The sequence below is a fragment of the Canis lupus genome, chromosome 9 (assembly GCF_003254725.2).
Source record: "Canis lupus dingo isolate Sandy chromosome 9, ASM325472v2, whole genome shotgun sequence".
Taxonomy (NCBI): domain Eukaryota; kingdom Metazoa; phylum Chordata; class Mammalia; order Carnivora; family Canidae; genus Canis; species Canis lupus.
Window position 1 is genome coordinate 27,676,121 of NC_064251.1, and position 18,949 is coordinate 27,695,069.

The 18,949-nt window shown below is 58.1% G+C and overlaps 1 protein-coding gene across 14 annotated transcripts in view; it reads left to right on the plus strand.

Moving 5' to 3' along the window:
- CACNA1G (calcium voltage-gated channel subunit alpha1 G) overlaps positions 1-18,949 on the plus strand; it is a 63,450-nt gene that overhangs the window by 30,377 nt on the left and 14,124 nt on the right. For 3 of the 14 annotated variants that reach the window (XM_025439819.3, XM_025439827.3, XM_025439837.3), the window contains exons 11-26: positions 674-859; positions 961-1,075; positions 1,158-1,313; positions 4,112-4,180; positions 5,700-5,784; positions 5,870-6,063; positions 6,925-7,356; positions 8,445-8,545; positions 8,735-8,858; positions 10,873-10,941; positions 11,078-11,262; positions 12,121-12,247; positions 13,816-13,941; positions 14,541-14,630; positions 15,210-15,402; positions 17,276-17,329. In XM_025439819.3, the coding sequence (XP_025295604.3) occupies positions 674-859; positions 961-1,075; positions 1,158-1,313; positions 4,112-4,180; positions 5,700-5,784; positions 5,870-6,063; positions 6,925-7,356; positions 8,445-8,545; positions 8,735-8,858; positions 10,873-10,941; positions 11,078-11,262; positions 12,121-12,247; positions 13,816-13,941; positions 14,541-14,630; positions 15,210-15,402; positions 17,276-17,329 (2,306 nt within the window). Of the gene's footprint in view, positions 1-673; positions 860-960; positions 1,076-1,157; positions 1,314-4,111; positions 4,181-5,699; positions 5,785-5,869; positions 6,064-6,924; positions 7,357-8,444; positions 8,546-8,734; positions 8,859-10,872; positions 10,942-11,077; positions 11,263-12,120; positions 12,248-13,815; positions 13,942-14,540; positions 14,631-15,209; positions 15,424-17,275; positions 17,330-18,949 lie in introns of all 14 variants that reach the window. The other 11 variants (XM_025439823.3, XM_025439830.3, XM_025439839.3 and 8 more) reach the window with 5 other exon arrangements.

Here is an 18,949-nt window from a genome sequence, read left to right on the forward strand (position 1 = left end):
GACCCACAGGCCCTGCCACTCCCTCAGTGGAGGGTGATCCACTCCAGCCTCTCTCAGCTCTACCTCGCTCAGGCTGAACTTGGCCTTGCATCTCCATTGGCCGGACCCCTGTGCAGTGTCCTCTGTCCTCTCTCTAGTTCTTGCCCTTGACCCCGTGCAGGCCTGGGGTGAGTGAAGATTGGGGATCAGACTTTGCAGAGGAGTTGCAGGAGGTGTGAGGCCCGGCAGCTGTCCCTGCTTGCAAAGTGCTTGGAAACCATCTCAGACACCCGCAACTTACTTTAGGGTTTCCAAGACCCTAGGAAAGTGTTCCGTGCCCCTAGGCCTGGGGCCAGGAGAGCTGCTTTATTGCTTTCTGGAATTGGCTTTAGATTTCATTAGAAGAGAACAAAGCAGATATTCCATAACTGGATGCCGTTGCACTGGCCAGGATTTGGGAGCGGGCTCTCCGCTGCCAGGATGTGATTTCAGGTCTTGGAGGGTGGAGAGGGCTGGAGCTGTCACCTACATCCATCTCAGGGGCTCCTGTCTGGAGGCCCAGGGACCCACCTGTGCCCTACTTCCTCATGCTGTGCTGGCTCTTCCGGGCCCCCAGGGGCAGCCAGGCCCTCTCAAAGGCAGGGATGGGGGAGGGTGAGCACGCAGGGGCTCAGGCTCCCTGCCCTCCTTGCAGCGTGTGGGAGATCGTGGGCCAGCAGGGGGGTGGCCTGTCGGTGCTGCGGACCTTCCGCCTGATGCGGGTGCTGAAGCTGGTGCGCTTCCTGCCGGCACTGCAGCGGCAGCTCGTGGTGCTCATGAAGACCATGGACAACGTGGCCACCTTCTGCATGCTACTCATGCTCTTCATCTTCATCTTCAGGTGAGGGCAGGTGCGGCATCCGTGCCGGTTGGGAGGAGGGCCTGAGGGGCAAAGGGGTGCTGCTGCCCTGACCCCCATCTTGTGGTTCCTTGTGTCTTCAGCATCCTGGGCATGCATCTCTTTGGCTGCAAATTTGCATCTGAGCGGGACGGGGACACGCTGCCGGACCGGAAGAATTTTGACTCCTTGCTCTGGGCCATCGTCACCGTCTTTCAGGTGCCAGGGTAACCAGGCAGGGGTGTATGGGGGTGGGGGAGGTGCCCGGGTAAAAGCCCTGACTCCTGGCCTCTGCCCGCAGATCCTGACCCAGGAGGACTGGAACAAGGTGCTCTACAATGGAATGGCCTCCACGTCATCCTGGGCCGCCCTTTATTTCATTGCTCTCATGACCTTTGGCAACTACGTGCTCTTTAATCTGCTTGTCGCCATTCTGGTGGAGGGCTTCCAGGCGGAGGTAACCCCCTGCCCTCAGCAGTCAGCTGTGGTGGGCTGGGAGGTCTCAAAAAAAATGCCCGTCAGGCTGGTGGTGGAGGTGGGGGCTGTCTAGGGCAGAAGGCTCCAGGTCTCAGGCAGCCCCTCAGCACTGGGGAGACAGGGAGCTTGTGGGGGCTCCCTGGGGCCAAGATTAGCTGCCGAGTGGGTTTCGGTATCAAAGTTGGCTAGACCCTTCCCCAGGGAGCTGGAGAGGTTGGTACAAGATGCAGCTGGATCCCGGACACAGGTGCTCTCGGGGACATCAGGAGGGGACCCATCTGAGCCGAGGGGTGGGGGAAGCATGTGTGCAAATCATCTGAGCTCCAGCTGAGCTGATGAGGATGCCACCAGGGCCTGGGCAGGGCTAAGCTGCCCAGGGTGAGAAATGAGCCCAATTAGCTGCAGGCATGGCAGAGATGAGCGTCCTATTTCCAGCCCAGGCTCCATCACCTTCGTCACAGGCAGCGTCATCAATTAATATTGATTCGCATTGATCCTGCCCCTGCTGTGCCTGGGCTCAGCTTCTGCCTGATGAGTGGTGCCCCGTTCCTCTCTCTCGGCTCGGCCCCTCGCCCCTCCGAGCTCCAGACCAGCCCAGCCTCCAGGCATCTTTCACAGGCAGGTTGACCCAACCTAGAAATGCTCCAGGTTGGGCGTAGAGAAGCTCTTGGTCCAGTTCTCTCTGGGTGACCCGGATGGAAACTCCCGCTGCGGCCTGGTCTATAAATACTCAGCACACGGTGGAAAAACAAAAATCTATTTTCCAACTCTTTCCCAGCCTTGCGAGGGAGGGCTGTTCCCCGTAGGCCAGCTGGGCTGATGGGGTGCGAGTGCATCTGTCCCATACCGGCCTTCCCCTGCTGTCAGCCGCGCAGTCTGTAGTGATCCGTGATGGGGTTTCCTCCCGCAGGGTGGCAGCGAAGGCAGCAATGGGGGAGGCGGGCCCTGCCTTTGGGGATGGCTGGCCCTCTGGTGCACAGGGGATGAGGCACATATTTGGGGGTTCCCTGGGGCCTGAAAAGTTAAAGGATGCCATCATTCTTTCATAAGAGCCAGAGTCTCCGTGGATACCCACCACTCTCAGCTTGTGGGAAGAGGAGCTGAGTGGGGATGGGGGTCCTGCAGCCCCTTCCAAACCGTCGTTGTTCCTGACGGTTAAGATGTCCTCAGAGAAATTCCTTTGAAATTCCAAGGAAGGAAATGGAAGAGACCCCAGCCTATCCCTCTCCCCTCGGCTGGCCCTGGCTGGCCATTCGGGAACAGACAGCCCCCTTCCCGCCACCGCCCCTTTCCGCAAACACTTTGTTAAATCCAGTGCTGCCAGCCGGCCTGGTTGCTAGGCAGCCGTGAAGTCTGCTGCTGGGAAGGAAGGCAGGTCACTCTGGCCCTGCTGGGGGCCTGTGGCTGCCCCAGCCTGATGGGGGCGGTTAGGGTCCGGGGCCACAGCCTCCTCCACTGGCAGAGCACAGGTGTCTGTAGAGGAGGGTCCCACTCAGCACTTGGTGCTTCAGGTCTGGGGTGGGATGGAGAACAGATTTCCAGATCAATCCTGGTCCAGGCGGGGAGGCAGTGGCATGGCCCTGGAGCGCCCTCACCAGCTGCCCCCTGTCCTGCGTGTGAAAGCCAACACCTGGGTGGTGGGGGAGGGCCAGTCACTCAATGCCAGTGACCCGGACTCTTTCAGAAGCACCTGCCCTCTCTTGTACAAGTTTCAGGGGGTTGCACATGTAGCTTTGGGGGAGCTCCACAATCTGGCAGGAGAGGCTGCTTTTTAACTCTCGTGATGTCCGGCTTTTTTACCAACGAGGCAAGCCACCTCAGGAGAGGAAGTGGCGGCCCCCATTTTCTTGGGCATCACTAGCAGGAGGGCTCAAGGGTAGCCCCTGGCTGGCCTTGCCACCCTGCCAAGAGGTAAGAGGGAGGAGGCCCAGGGGACTGGCTGGTTCAGCTGTTGGTTTCCTGACTTGCGGGGAGCAGTGCCCTGAATCCCTGTATATTTATCATCCACACACTTAATTAAATGAACAGGCGGCAAGCCCTGTGTGAGGCCATTAATTGATATTAAACAACATCATAGCTGTCATCCCAGTGTTACTTGTCATATCCCATCCCAGTCGGAGCAGCTGGCCCTGGTCTGTTTTGGAGGGACCAGGCCGAGTGGGTGGGCCTGGGGAGGCCTGTTCCAGCTCCCGGCCTTCAGCCTCCTCCCAGCTTTTGGCTCCATCCTGTCCTCCTTCCCACCCTCCCTATCCACTCCCCTCAAGCCCCCTGCCAGTGCTGGGCCAGTGAAAGGTGAGCTGGAGACTCAGGTGCAAGCCCAGATGGACCCCTACTCTCTGCATGCCTTGGGGCAGTGCTCTTAGCTTCTCCAAGCCTCAGGTACCTCTTCTCAGATGGCATCGGTGCTTCCTTCCCAGCTTGCGAGAGGCGAGCCGGTATTAATAAGGTAGTTTCGGGAGGGCTGGCACTCCTCCAGTGAATGGTAGCTGTGTTCTAGGATTATCGGGGGGTTCAGTCTCCCCCTCTGCCCTTTTGCCCATCTTCATGGCCTCTGCCCTCCACCCTTCAGATTCATTCTGGCCTGAGGGCCTGTGGTTGAATTCTGGAAGGCCGTTATGTTCCCTTTCTCCTGTGCCCCTCCCCGCAGTGTCTCGTCCCTCTCCCACCCCTGCCCGGTTTGCACTATCCTTTTCTTCATCCTCTTTCGACACTGCTGATGTCTGAAAGCCCGAGCGCCTGTGACCAGCGCCCGTCCCCTGCCTCCCCGTCTCCCTGTAGGAAATCAGCAAACGGGAAGATGCGAGTGGACAGTTAAGCTGTATTCAGCTGCCTGTCGACTCCCAGGGGGTAGGTACGCAATCATGAGTCGGCATGCCTCCCCTCTCCGTGCCCTGTGTCCCCTCCACCCTGCCTCTGCGTCTCTGTGCTCGTGTTCACGCTCAGCTGCTGTGCAACTGTGGTAGCTGTGGTGGTCATTGGTGTTGTGAGGTTTGCTTCGATTTTAAGTCCCTTCCCCCACCCCCCACCCAGGACATTGAGAGGAAGAGCCTCCTTACCTCTGGGCCCATCAGCCTGCAAAGGGCACAGTTCCTGTCCCCCGCTGGACCGGTGGAGGGGCGGGAGAAGGAAGGGACTTAGAATCCTCTGTGTGCACGTGTGTGGGACACCGCGTGTGTGTGTCTACACTGAGGTCCCTGAGGAGTCCAAGTCATCAGGCTTCAGTGGACTCAGGTTCCGTGGCCGCAGACCGTGCTCCACCATCTCTCTCCCCTCCCCCTTGCCCTGAGCCCCTATTGGAGACCCCACAAGCTGCCTCAGCTCAGGACAAGTCTTTGGAGGATGTGAGGGTGGAGATGCCTCTTGCCAGAATGTACCAGACTCTTAGTCCACTTCCAAGTCTCTGGCCCCTTGACCACCTGGGAGGTCCAGCAGGTATCCGGGGCGGGGGGTGGGGGCACGTTCCTCCTCTGGCTCCCATGCCAGAGCCTGTGCTCTGCCGTTCCCTACACTGGCACTGGAATTTCGGGCCGAAGCCAGGATTCCTGCGGGACCCCATGGTGCTGTGCATCCCGAGCAGCCCCCTGGAGATCCTGCGAGATAATTAAAGGCCTCGTTAGGGATGTAAACTGAGTTAATGAAAATGATCCCCTGAGATGCCAATTACGCAATATTTATGTCCTTATCAAAAGTAGCAATCAAGTATTTCTTAATAACTTCTTAAGGAGAAGTGTGTAATTACTGAGGAACCTACTGACCTGCTAAGAAGGAAAAAGTACCCCTGAGACAGGGACAGAGGTACAAATGGGGACAGGGGAAGGGGCGGGGTCTTGGGAAAGACGAGAGGAAGAAGCAAAGGGCCTGAAATGTCCTCCTTGGGCTGAGCTGCTCTGTCTGGGGTCTTTCAATCACCTTCTGGGGCCCTCAGGTCTGAGGCTCGGGGGAGGGCAGCCATGGAAGGAAAGCGGAGGGTACAAGTGGCCTTTGGGATTCAGGCTATAGTGACCATTTCACTTAGGTCCCCAGCTCCCTCTGGCCTATGCCACCCACCTGCCCAGCTCACTCTCCCTTCTCCCCTCAGCCCTTCCTGGAGCCAGTCCCAGCCAGGCTGGTTGTGATGTGGGCTCTGGGGTTAGCTGTGGCCTTCTCTGAGGTGTGGCTGGTGGGAGTCAGAGGTGTTGGGGGCCCTGGGAGGGCTCTGGGCCCCACGCCTGGGTGGTCTGGCCTGCGCCAGTGCATGTCTCGTGCCGTGGTTGCTGGTTCCCATAGCCTCTATGTGGTGTGTGCGTGTGGAGACAGGGAAACCTCCATCCATCCCACTAACCCCTGCACGGCAGGGTCCCTGATGGCCTTTGCTCCCCCACCCTAGGGAGATGCCACCAAGTCCGAATCAGAGCCAGATTTCTTCTCACCCAGCCTGGAGGGCAATGGGGACAGGAAGAAGCGCTTGGCCTGTGAGTATCTATGCTGGGGGTGCGGCTCCTGTCCCTGGCCCAGCCTCTAGTAGACTCGGGGTCTCTCCCTCTCTCCCCCCAGCAGTGGTGTCCCTGGGAGAGCACCCAGAGCTGCGGAGGAACCTGCTGCCACCTCTTATCATCCACACGGCGGCCACACCCATGTCGCTCCCCAAGAGTTCCAGCACTGGCCTGGCCGAGGTGCTGGGCCCTGCCTCCCGCCGCACCAGCAGCAGCGGGTCTGCTGAGCCAGGGGCGGCCCATGAGATGAAGTCACCGGTATGGGGTGCATGTGGGTGCCAGACAGTGGGAGATGTACAGATGTCAGGAGGGAAGAGAGGATGGAAGTGGACAAGCCCAAGGAGACAGCCGCTAAGCCATAGCCTGGACAAGCCCCTGGGCAGTCAGCAGGGCTAGTAGCACAGCCAGGTGGAGAGCCCTGGGCTTGGGGGCAGAAGAGCTGTGTTCTAATCCTACTCCAAGGTTTCTTAACTCAATGACCTTGTGTGAAACTCAGCCTCTGCGTTGCATATTGGAAGGGAGGGGGCCCTTATCTTCTTAATACTTCATCTTAATAATAGCAAACCCCATGCAGTTAGTGATACTGTACGAGGCACTATTCTAGAAACACTGCTCAGAAATGTTCTAATGCATTGAATCCTCATCACAGCCCTGTGATGGGGATAAAGTAGGCATCCCCTGTGATGGGGATAAGGTGGGTATCATCCTTATCCCCATTTTAGAGATGGGGTCCTGAGTCTTAGATTGCCAAACTGATTTGTGGGAGGCTCTTCAGTGAGCAGGTGACAGAGCCAGCAGTTTAATCCAGGAGCCAACGTCAGGGCCCATGCTCCTGCCATCATTTTATACAGCCAGTCAACTAAATGAGGAATAGGTACTAGTGTCATGTCTCTTATACAGACAAGGAACTGAGGCACAGAGAGGTTTAGTAACTTGCCCAGGGTCATACAGCTGGTTGGAGTAAGTGATCTGAACCCCGGTGTCTGGTCCAGGGCTCCTGCTCACACTTTCATACCTGATGTGATGCTGGGGAGCCTCGCAGGAGACAGGGTGCATGTGAGGGGGTGCAGGACTGTGCGGTCTCAGTTGGGACCACCCTCTTCTTGGCTCGCCCCCCAGCCGAGCGCCCGCAGCACTCCGCACAGCCCCTGGAGTGCAGCAAGCAGCTGGACCAGCAGGCGCTCCAGCCGGAACAGCCTGGGCCGAGCCCCCAGCCTGAAGCGGAGGAGCCCGAGTGGGGAGCGGCGGTCCCTGTTGTCCGGCGAGGGTCGGGAGAGCCAGGATGAGGAGGAGAGCTCTGAAGAGGAGCGGGCCAGCCCAGCGGGCAGCGACCGGCGCCATGGAGGCTCCCTGGAGCGGGAGGCCAAGAGCTCCTTCGACCTGCCGGACACGCTGCAAGTGCCCGGACTGCACCGCACAGCCAGTGGCCGCAGCTCAGCCTCTGAGCACCAGGACTGCAACGGCAAGTCGGCCTCGGGGCGCCTGGCCCGGGCCCTGCGGCCCGACGACCCCCCACTGGATGGGGATGATGGCGATGACGAGGGCAACCTGGTGAGGCCCCTGCGGCACAGTGACCTCTCACCCCTGACCCCGAGCGAGCCGAGCTGTGCCTGACCTGGCACCGGGCTGGACAACCCCTTCTCAGTTCTGTGGGGTTCAGGGAGTTGCCATCATGCCCCAGGGATCTCAAGGGGGTGCCAGCCCTGTAGCTGAGCTCCAAATGGCCTTTCCTCCTGATGTCCGTCCCCTGAGCCCCAGATCCTCATCATCCGTGGGGCTGCAGGGCTGCGGCTCTGCGGTCCTTAGTGGATATGGATGGTTTCGGGCAGATGTGTATGAATCTTTCATGGGCCTCCCCCTATGACTCAGAAATACCCATCACTCATCTCTCCAAACTGATCCCCTCCCCTGTCCCCCTCTGTCATCTTGACCTCATTACAAGCCTTGATCACACCGCCCTTACCCAGTCACCCCTCCCCCGGGCTCCGCACACCACCCCCTTTAGCCCTGGGGGTTGGGCACAGGGACCTAGGACCCTGGGGTTAGCATGTGAGGAGAAAGGGCCAGGGTTTCCCCGTTCTGGGTGTCTTGGAACTGTGATGGGGACAATGTTTGATAATTGATATGGCTTCCAAGCCCAGTCAGGAGGGTGGGAGGGACTGGGCAGGAGACAGAGAGGTAAGAGCAGAGAGCCTGGGGCGCCTGGGTGGCTCAGCCAGTTAAGCATCTTGCCTTTGGCTCAGGTCATGATCCCTGGGTTCTGGTATCAAGTCCCCACATCAGGCTCCCTGCTCAGCAGAGAGCTTGCTTCTCCCCCCTCTCTCTGCTCTCTCTTTCTCTCTCACTTGTGCACTCTCTCTCAAATAAATAAAATCTAAAAAAAAAAAAGAAAGCTGAGAGCAGGGAAGATGGGGTGCAGGGGAAGAGGGAGGAGATGAACGAAGTGAGGGATACTTGGGGCAGGAGGGAGCATAGGGGGAGATGAGGGTCTCAGGAATAAAGAGAAGCCTGGCAGAGGGCTGAGCCAAGTGGAAGGGGCTGGACAGGCTGTGAGGACCATGGAGCTGCTGACGAGGGCAGGCAGGTTCAGGGAACTGAGGGACCTGGCCCTGCACACCAGTCCCGTGATGTTTCTACAGAGCAGAGGGGAGCGGATAAGAGTGTGGATCCGAGCCCGGCTGCCTGCCTGCTGCCGCGAGCGTGATTCCTGGTCCGCGTACATCTTCCCTCCTCAGTCCAGGTGAGCAAGGGTCCCTGACGTCGCCTCCATGACACCATCCTGGGGATGCTACAAGTGTCCCCTGGCGTAGGGGCATGTGAGAGAGGGGCCCCAGGCGGCAAGGGCCCAGGAGGGGTAGGGGCTATGGGGCCGGGACTCTCACTACTGCCCTGCTTGCCTCCTGCCCAGCCTTTGCTTGTCTTCGAGCAGGTTCCGCCTCTTATGTCACCGAATCATCACCCACAAGATGTTTGACCATGTGGTCCTTGTCATCATCTTCCTCAACTGCATCACCATCGCCATGGAGCGTCCCAAGATCGACCCCCACAGTGCTGTGAGTCACCAAAGACTAAACTCAGTGGCTGTTGAGTGCCTGCTCAGTGCCAGCCCCCTCCTGGGTTAGCACTCATAGGGCCAGCAAGCTGGGCGAGGAGGCCCAGAGAGACGTGGAGGGAGGGAACCAGGAACTTCCTTTAGGCCTCCCTGGCACCTGGCACCCTGAGCTGCCTCCTGTGACCCTCCCCAGCCTCTGCCTCCATTTCCCTTCTGTGATACAGCAGCCCAGCAAAGCCCAGCTGGGGGAGTGGGCCCTGCTCCTTACCTGGGTAAAAAGTGAGCCCTGTTGCATCCCAGCTATTTGCAGACAGCACATTCTTAGGAGCCTAAGACCTGTGGGGCCCAGGTGTATTTTCGTGAGTGTTGGGGTGATACGAACAGCAAGAGTGGCCCCGGCTGGGCTAAGTGGTCTTGCTTCCCCTGCTCCCTGCAAAGGGTCTGGGTTTTGCCCATGACCTCTGCGCTGATGGAGGAGATGCCCTGCCCAGTCTACACCACGGACAATGTAGAGTGGAGGAGAGGGAGCTGCCCTTTGCTCCTCTTGGTTCTGCTGGGTCACAGACAAGTAGGTTTTTAGGGGTGTGAGTGGGGACATTGGTCACTTCTGCTTGGTTGTGAACCTGTTAGTCTGTCTTAGAAGGAGAAGAAGAGCCAGAGGCCTGAGTATCTGGACATGCTCCCCAGGGTCCAACCTCTTTGAAATGGGCCCAACTGGTTTTGGCAGCTGTCTCTTCCAAGCCGGGCACCATAGTTCCTACCCCAGGCAATGTTTGCCCCACATAGCATCTTGCCTCACTTGCCTGGAATGGCCCCCCACCCATCCTCGCTGCCCCCACACTGTTGTTCAGGTTTCAGTGCTCCTAGATTTCTATTCTTCAGTAGAGTGGGCTCCAGCCAGGCCAGGGTGAGGGGATGGAGGACCCTTTTGAATGGAAGGCCAGCCTGGGAATAGGTGGGTGAGGGGATCCCCACCTCCAGGGCTTGTGTGGGGTAGAGGAAGGGTGGCTGGTCACATTGCCCCCCCACCCTGTGTCTGCCATCTGCCTGAGGCCTTGCCTCAGGGCCCCCCACCACTGTCACCATATCTTTTCCCCAGTCTTTCCCTCAGTTCCTCACTTTTTTTAAAAGATATTTTAAAAATTTATTTATTCATGAGAGACACAAAGAGAGAGAGAGAGAGAGAGGCAGAGACACAGGCAGAGGGAGAAGCAGGCTCCATGCAGGGAGCCCGACATGGGACTCGATCCCCGGCCTCCCAGATCACACCCTGGGCCAAAGGCAGGCACTAAACTGCTGAGCCACCCATGTGCCTGCTTCTCTCTCTCCCTTCCTCTGTTTCTCTCTCTGACACACTCTGTCTGTTGCCTCTCCAGACCTCTCCACCTGCTCTCTTGGCCACCCAGGGATGGGCCTAGTCTACAGACATCAGGGGACTGGGTCACCTCCTTTCCTGCCCCGCCCCAACCCATAACTATGGTGCCAGGGGATGCAGAGCCTGGACTCAGGCTCGTCGTGTGCCCTGTGGCTGCATTTCTGGGCCACACAGCAGGACAGCAAGTGCTGGCAGAAGGGCAGAGAGTAGGATGAGGGGATCAGGGATCAAGGTAAACCCTGCTCCAGTTTCGAGAAGGGAATCAGGAGAGGGCCTGAGATATGGGACTCAGATGACAGCACTGTTGGGGGAACGTTTCTCCTTCCAGGCCATGCGGGGGGCGGGAGGCAGTGCTGTTCAGGAGCAAGGGTGAGACTGTCCACAGATCTGCAAGTGAGTCTGGGGGCCTGGGCGCTGGCTGTGTGTGTGTGTGTGTGTGTGTGTGTGTGTGAGAGAGAGAGAGAGAGAGAGAGAGAGAGAGAGAGGTCTGAGGAGAGGAGATTGTCTGCCTTTTTGGGGAAGGTGGGGGTCATTTTGCTGAGTCAAATGTTGGAGGTGGTTTCTAGCTTCTGTGTGCAGAGCAGCCCTGGCCCATGAAAGGGGGTCCTAGTGGGTGATACCTGCCTGCCGTCTCTTGCAGGAGCGCATCTTCCTGACCCTCTCCAATTACATCTTTACCGCAGTCTTTCTGGCAGAGATGACCGTGAAGGTGATGGGGGGTCGGTGTTGCTTTGGGGCTCTCTGGTTCCTGGAGGGTGGTGGCTGGAGAGATTGACCCCTGTTGGAAGACAGGGCTGGGGACCGCAGGGAGGCGGCGGCGACAGTGATGCAGCGGGCGTCCCCAGGTGGTAGCGCTGGGCTGGTGCTTCGGGGAGCAGGCGTACCTGCGTAGCAGCTGGAACGTTCTCGACGGGCTGCTGGTGCTCATCTCCATCATCGACATCCTGGTGTCCATGGTCTCCGACAGCGGCACCAAGATCCTGGGCATGTTGAGGGTGCTGCGGCTGCTACGGACCCTGCGCCCACTCAGGTGTGCCCCAGCTGAGTGTCATCCTCAGAGGCGCCCCCAACAAGCCCACAGTGGAGTGCAAGCCCCACGAGCCCCTGCGTCCTGCCTGTGACCCCCACAGGGAACCCTGGCATCACTTGGCTTAAACCATGGCCCCAGAATTTCCCTCCTTGGGCACATCCCCTCCACCACATGCCCCTGACCTTGGGCAGGCCACCACATAAGAAGCCACAGGCAGGGCCCCCATATTCTTCAGTGGGAGCTCTCCCTTGAGTGGTACCGTTGGGGGTGACAGTCCTCCCTGATGAGATAACAGACTTCTTTCCCCATCTTTGCACACCTCTTAGGGACCACCCACTGGGTAACATTCCTAGCAGGGAATCTACTCTCTCAGGGGACCCTCCCTCAATCACCCCTCACCCCTCCCTACTCATGTCACAGATGACAATACTGACTAGTGACACCTCCCTGGCTGGGGGGTCTGGTGTCACCTCCTGCCTCCTTCCTCTCCTTGCCTGCACCCTATATGTCCCCTCCAAGTTGACCTCCCTGTCCCCACAACACATTGCATCCCAGGGTTCTACTTCCCTTGAGTGGAGTCCTCACCCTAGCTCTATCAGGTCATAGTTTGACATCTGGGAGGGGAGGGGAAGGTGGGGGAGGTGGGAGTGTCTACATCCTGTTTTGAAAGATTAGGGGTCACAGTCCCCATGTCAGTCAGTGATCCCGTGTAAGAAGTGCTCTGCACGTGGAGCCCAGAAAGCCAGAGTCCAGGGTGGGGACCAGAGAGCCAGATGGGGGGCCAGGGCCAGCAGGGCAGGGAACAAGGGAGCTTCTGAGCTGAGGGGCCCCCTCTTGTTCTGCTCCCTCCCTCCCTAGGGTTATTAGCAGAGCCCAGGGGCTGAAGCTGGTAGTGGAAACGCTGATGTCCTCACTGAAGCCCATCGGCAACATCGTGGTCATTTGTTGTGCCTTCTTCATCATATTTGGCATCCTGGGGGTGCAGGTTTGTGGGGATCTGGGGCCCCCCGTGTTGGTGGAAACCCAGGGAGTGGCCTCCCTCTTGGCCCTTAGCTACTGAGGCTTGAGCTGCTGCGGCTGTAGTTTTTATTCCAGAAAGGAATAAACAGGGACACCTCCCTCGAGGCCCTAGGCCTCAGGCCCTTTTGCCTCCTGGGCGTTTTGCAGAAAGCTAGGAGCCTAGAAGAGATCCCCAAAGGGGCCGAGGGCCTCTGAGAGGCTGCTGACCTGCGGCAGCTGCAGACTGCTGTTCCGCCTGCTCACACCCTGCACTCTGGAGTGCAGACGCTGCCCTGGCCCAGGCTGCCCCGGAATCCCCTCCCCTCCTTCCCTGCCTGAGCTGAGTGGGCCCCAGGCCAGGCCGGGGGATCCAAGGCCCAGACAGCTGGGCCAGGTTAGCGGCCGCGGCGGCGAGCTGGCAGGCAGGAGGGTGCAGACCCCAGACGAGGCAGGAAGTGGGGGCTGCTCAGGAAACTGGGCCTCTGGCCCAGGGAAGAAAAAAAGATCAGGAGCTGCCTGCAGGATTTAGCAGGCGCCCCCAGGAGCCGGGGAGCCCCTTCAGCCCAGCCTTCCAGAACCCTCTGGCTCCAGCTGTTTCAGCTTCAGGGTAGACAGACGGCTGTCTGGGCAGCGGCAACAGGGGAACTCCTGGGTGGCTACTGCCCCTCCCACGTCCCTTGGCTTCCTGGAGTGTCCTCTTTGCCCTGGGGAGAGGGCTGTTCCCAGTTTCCTAGAATTCTCTAGCCCCAGGGACCAGGCTGGGGTACTTTTGCCAAAGCTGTGTGGTGCCTCTTGGCACGCCCAGGGCCCCTTCCCCTTCTCTCACTTTTAGCCAGCTTGGATGAGCAGAGGGAACCACTGGGAGCCCAGTCCTGGGCTCTTCCATGGACTTAGGTCCATCCTCAGAGGTTTACCCAGGGCTCCTGGTACTCCTGATCCTCCCACACCTTCCCCATCTATGGTCATAGCCTGGTCTGTTCTGGAATGAGGGTGAGCTTTCTAGTCAGAAATACCTGAGTTCAAGCCCCCTTTCTGCCACCTACTGGCTATTCAACCTTAGTGAGTGAATTTACTCCTGTAAAGTGGAGTTGATAATACCTAGCCTGCCCCCACCATTAAACCAGGACACCTGGCCTCTTCCCCAGAGCATCTAATACAGTGGGTCTAGCGTGGGCTTGAGAATTTGCATTTCTAGCATGTTCCCAGATGATGCCAATGCTCCTGGTCTAGGGACCACACTTGAAGAACCAGTGGCCTTACCCTTGGTTGAAAATCAATGGCCATTCCCCTCCCTCTGTCCTTCCCCAGCACCTGCCCTGCTGACCTTTCCTCCTTCCCTAGGGTCCCTGCTCCCGGGAGCCCAGAGGAAGGAGTATTTGCAGGGGTGGTACCTGTTAGCGTTCCCCTGACTGGCCGGTGCACCCTGTTCTCACCCAGAGGTGTCCCTGGAGCTCTTAGGCCCCAGGGCTTGTGAGGGAGTGGTGGGGCTGACAAGTTCAGGGCTCCCTGCGGCCGCAGCTCACTTGCTCCATCTCTGCACGCGTGTGTGTCTAGCTCTTCAAAGGGAAGTTCTTCGTGTGCCAGGGCGAGGACACCAGGAACATCACCAACAAGTCTGACTGCACCGAGGCCAGTTACCGGTGGGTCCGGCACAAGTACAATTTTGACAACCTCGGCCAGGTGAGCTCCATGCTCCCAGGTGGGGGTGGGGCTGGCGGCAGCAAGAGTCTGGAGAGGACACGAGTCCCTGCATGACGATGCATGCAGGGCAGCTCACTTGCCAGGGCCTCAGCTTCGTCAACGGTGAATGGGCCATCCTGGCATCTCTGTGGAGGGTCGTGTCAGGGCACAATGAGATGATGTGTGTGTCTGCTTAGTGAGGGACAGGGCACATGTATCTTGTCGAGGCAGCGCCTTCTCTTCCTCCATATCTGCCAACGCAGAGCAATGTAGAACATGACATCGTTCACTTGCTTTTGCTAGTTTGTTTCCCAGACCCAGAGTGGTTTTGCTCTCTGGATTTCCAGAGCTCGAGTGTTCCTTGCTCCGCTTGGCCAGGGTCAGAGGGCTTGATCATCTTCCATGGCTCCTCTGGCTTCACACCAGCCACAGAGCCCTGGGGCAGAGAGCTCTCGTAAGGGCCTGGAGTGTGACTCAGCCCTGAGCTCTGAAAGGCTAGGGTCCCCTGAGCTGCTGTCAGGAGGTGCTTTGGGGACAGGTGGTGGGTGCTTTGGCCACATATCCTAGGTTTCAGATGGTTTCTCCTCCCCTCTCCCAAGGCCCTGATGTCCCTGTTCGTACTGGCCTCCAAGGACGGCTGGGTGGACATCATGTACGACGGGCTGGACGCCGTGGGTGTGGACCAACAGGTAGGGCCGGGGTGGGCACGATCCACCTTTGGACTTAGGTCTCTCTAGGCATAACAGGGTACAGGCATTGGACAGGGAGAGGGTGGGGCTACCTGGCAAAATGCCATCAAAGAAGCATCACTCCGTATAGCAGAGGCTTTGACCTGTAGCCTGAGAGCCAAATCCCGGTGTGTTTTATTGGATTGCCACGTGTTTACACTTTTTTGAGTAGTGGCAAACATTTAAAAAAATTGGTGGATTGCATGTGATAATCCAGAACCGGGCCTGCTCAGGATTAGTCGAAGGATCTGGGAACATAGGGCTTGCATTCCTTCAGGGCAGGAGTTACTGGAACATGGAAGCAGCTGCCCCTTTGGGAGACAATACCTACTCTCCACTTTGCCACAGTTGCTACCCCTCCCTACTGTCTAACACCAAACCCACATTCCTCATTTATATCACCTGCTGGGGCCCTGTAGCTGACTAAGTCTGCAGACCATGTCGGAGGGAACCAGGCTGTGGGGCAGCACCTGAGACAGTTGGGTCTTCTGCCTCCTCGGGCTGATGCCTCCTCCCCTTGTCCTTCCTGGTCCCCACCAGCCCATCATGAACCACAACCCCTGGATGCTGCTGTACTTCATCTCGTTCCTGCTCATTGTGGCCTTCTTTGTCCTGAACATGTTTGTGGGTGTGGTGGTGGAGAACTTTCACAAGTGTCGGCAGCACCAGGAGGAGGAGGAGGCCCGGCGGCGAGAGGAGAAACGTCTGCGGAGACTGGAGAAAAAGAGAAGGAGTAAGGAGAAGCAGATGGCTGGTCGGTAGTCTTTCCACATCTCTCTGAGTCGTGCTTGACCTTGGCCTTGTGACTGCAGGGGACCAGGGGCTGGGGCTGGGGGCAGGGAGAAGATGCTCCCACCCCCCTCCCCACCTCCTTCCCCTAAAAGCATGTCAGCCTTTAGAGCACGCATGAAGCAGACCAGTTCAGCTCCGTGGGGGAGGGGGGCGACCCCACCCCGCGGGGCTCCCCAGGTCTCAGCATCATACTCCTCGGATGATGCCAGGTGGAAGTTGATGCACGACCTCTCCCAGCTGCCCTCTCAGAGGAGCTCATGGGATGAGAATCATGCTACTTTGCCACTTGCCGGTGTCCGGAGACCCAGGAACTGGCCCAGGTGCCAGACTCACCTTCCCCCCCAGGATTGGGGAGCAAGAATCTTGAACCTGTGCCTGCCTAGTGTCCGTAGCTGCTGAGCAAGGGCCTCAGCAGAGTCTACAAATCAACAAGTGGCATGAGAGAACCCCAGACCCAGTCTCTCTCCCTATCTCCAGCAAAAGTCCCTAGCTTCCTGGCTATTTTTTTTTTTTTTGCCAAGCCGGTGGGGGTGTGGGGGGGAAGATCTCTCAGGGAAGGTATGAAGTTATAGGAACTCTAAGCTCACGACTCTCTGGCCTTAGCCCCCTCACCTGGGATCTCCAATATCTCATGGTCTTGGTTGGGGGAGGCCCCCCCCATCCTAACTTCCTCATGCTCATGTGCCAGGGGTGGGCCAAGACTAAGGGAAAAGACACAGATTCCAGGAAGGATGCAAGAGGAGGAACAGGTTTTGTTTCTCCAGGTGTGTCTGCACCTGTCTCCCTGTCTTCAGGATCCCTGTCTGTCTGTCTGGTACTTAGTACTCTCTGAGACTCTCAATCACTGCCCACGTCTTGCTGAGTATCTTTCTGTGTGGGTTTCTCTGAGCCTTTGTGTGTCTGTCTCTGTTTGGTCTACGGGGTTCCCTTCTCTCTACCCTTTCACAAACCGTCTTCTTCACGCCAATAAGATGTGTGCAGTGCTCTGAGTTTTCCCTTTGGTTTGTTGAAATGTGAGTACCAACAAATGGGTTAGGGGCCACGGTGCCCTTCCTTCCGCTCTGCCCCTGCTCCATCTCCTGCTACCTGTGGGGGGTACCTGGAGCGATGGGGGGATGGCCGGAGAGGGGGTAGGGGTGGACAGAGCCTGTGCTCCCTGTGCCAGGGGAGGTGGGGTAGGACCTCAGGATGGATGGCAAGGAGATACTGGCCTCTGGGCAACGGTGGGTGCTGTTCTCCACATCCCACATCCTCAACGCCTGCACCCCAGGCCCTCTGCTCAACTCTGGGGTAGGGGCCCCATCTGGGCTCTCCCTGTGGATGTCTGAAGCTAAGCAGGCGCACTACCCCCAGCAGCCACGCTCCCACCCCTGCTCCATCCGCCCCACCCCTCCTTACAGTCTGCCTTCTCGGCCGGGGCCTCCCCAGATGGAATTCTTTTGGCAGGAGGCACTTGTGGCCCTGCCTGACCAGCTGGCTCCCCTTCTGGGGTCTGGAGCTATCTCAGGTGCTGCCCAGGCCCAGGCGCGGGTAGGAGTGGACATCTGTTCTGATGACAGGCTGCCTGCCCCTCCCCAAGCCTCCATCTCCCTGTCCCTGTGACCCTGATGAGCTGGCCCAATTACTCATCTTCCTCAAGTGCCCTGGGCCCCGAGTTTGGGGCTGGACACTCAGGACTAGCCACCCATGCTCAGGGCACCCCACTCAAAGGCAGAGTGAGGGTTGGAGCCGAGGGGGAGCGAGCTGCTTAGAGGGGGGCCCTGCCCAGCCCACCTGGTCCGGCCAGTGACCAATGTCGTGTTTCGTTCTTTTAGATCTAATGCTGGACGATGTAATTGCTTCCGGCAGCTCATCCAGCGCGGCGCCAGGTACTGCGTCTGGGGTTATGGGTTCCAGGGCGAGGCCCGGGGGCAGTCATGCCCTACCTGCCCCCAGGCCCGCCTCATGCGTGCTGGGATGTCCTCTTTGCTCTCCCCTCCTTGGCTCATTGATTCCATCCTCTTGGGGTGAGGGAGTGAGGGTCCCTGGGGCGCCAGGCTCTGTGTCACCCTCTAGGCCTATGCTACGCCAGACGGGAGGTGAGGGCCTTGCAAACCCCTTCCTCCCACACCTCATGGAGGACCTTCCTTCTCGCACAGGGCTTCCAAGGGCCAAGCTGCCCATCCCCCTGCTGCCTGTTCCCACTCCTCCTCCGTGTCACACCGTTCAATTATTAGAGCTGCAAATCTCTCCCGTCTCCTTTTGTCTGAAGGGGAGACTTTGATCCAAGCAAGTGGGATGAGAGGAGCAGAGAGGAAAAGGATTTGTTTTAAAAATGTAACAATGAATAATTGAACAGGTTCATTAATAGTCAAGTAATCGCGGTGGCCACGTCATCGCTACAAACAGCAGGGCTGGGGATCGAAGGCCTGAGTTAGCCACAAGCTTCTCCCCACAAAAAGCCAAAGATTTGGGGGTGAGTTGGGTCCTTGTCTTTGAGAGCCGTGTCCCTGCAAAGGCTCTGGTCCTGCTCGTCCTCCCCTGGTCCTCTGGCCGCTGCTCCCCCAACACGGCCCCCAGGCAGAGGGTCCGAGGCTCAGGGAGCCTGTAACAGGGCTGTGGGGCCTCATTCCACCCTCCGATGGCTTGGCCAGGTGGTTTCCAATCTGTTCGTCCCCAAGGGCACCCCTTATCGTTTCCTCCAGCAGACCCCACATTCTAAGAGCCGGCCTTTGAAGTAATGACTTTGTTTCACTGCTTTTGCTAATCAAAGGCACATCTAATTGCTAACCAGAGCTTCTGAGCTGCAGAAGGTTTCACACAGAATGATAGCAAAGAAAGACCATTTTGCCATTAAATTAGTCTGTGGGGTCTTAATGTAGGCATGGGTATGATTTCTTTACACTTTTAGAAATATTGAAAAGAACCTCAGGACCCCCACATGGCTGCCTTCTTAGGCTGCAGAGGACTTGGGACTTGAGGCTGGGAACCACTGGGCTATACCTTTCCCCACTAATCTGGGCTCCCCCAGAAGCCAGACTCCTGCAGACACTGCCCTCTAGGGGTTGGGCTGTCTGACCTGTGGGGGCTCAGGGAACCCCTGAGCCTCAGTATGGGGGGCCATCCCTGAGGATCGATGTCTCTTGTCCCCATGGTGCTGAGCTATGGTGTTTGGAGAGACCATCTGTCTGGGGGCTCAGGAAGCTCCAGCTGGTTCGTGTCTGGATTGCCTGGGTCCCATGTCTCTGTGTCAGGCTGTACGTAAATTCCTGATGTGTTAGGGATGAGGCGAGGGTAGGAAGAAGTAGCTTCAGCTTTTCCCTTATGGGGTCACCTGGTCTGTTGACTGAAGTGTCCATACATACACATTTACCCCAATATCACCCTAGCATGGGGATGGCCCATAGAGGCTTCTCCACACCAGGAATTAACACACTAAGACTCTCTTGGCCACAAGATCTCCTCCCAATACACCCACTTAATGCCCAACATCTTTATTACCTTCACAC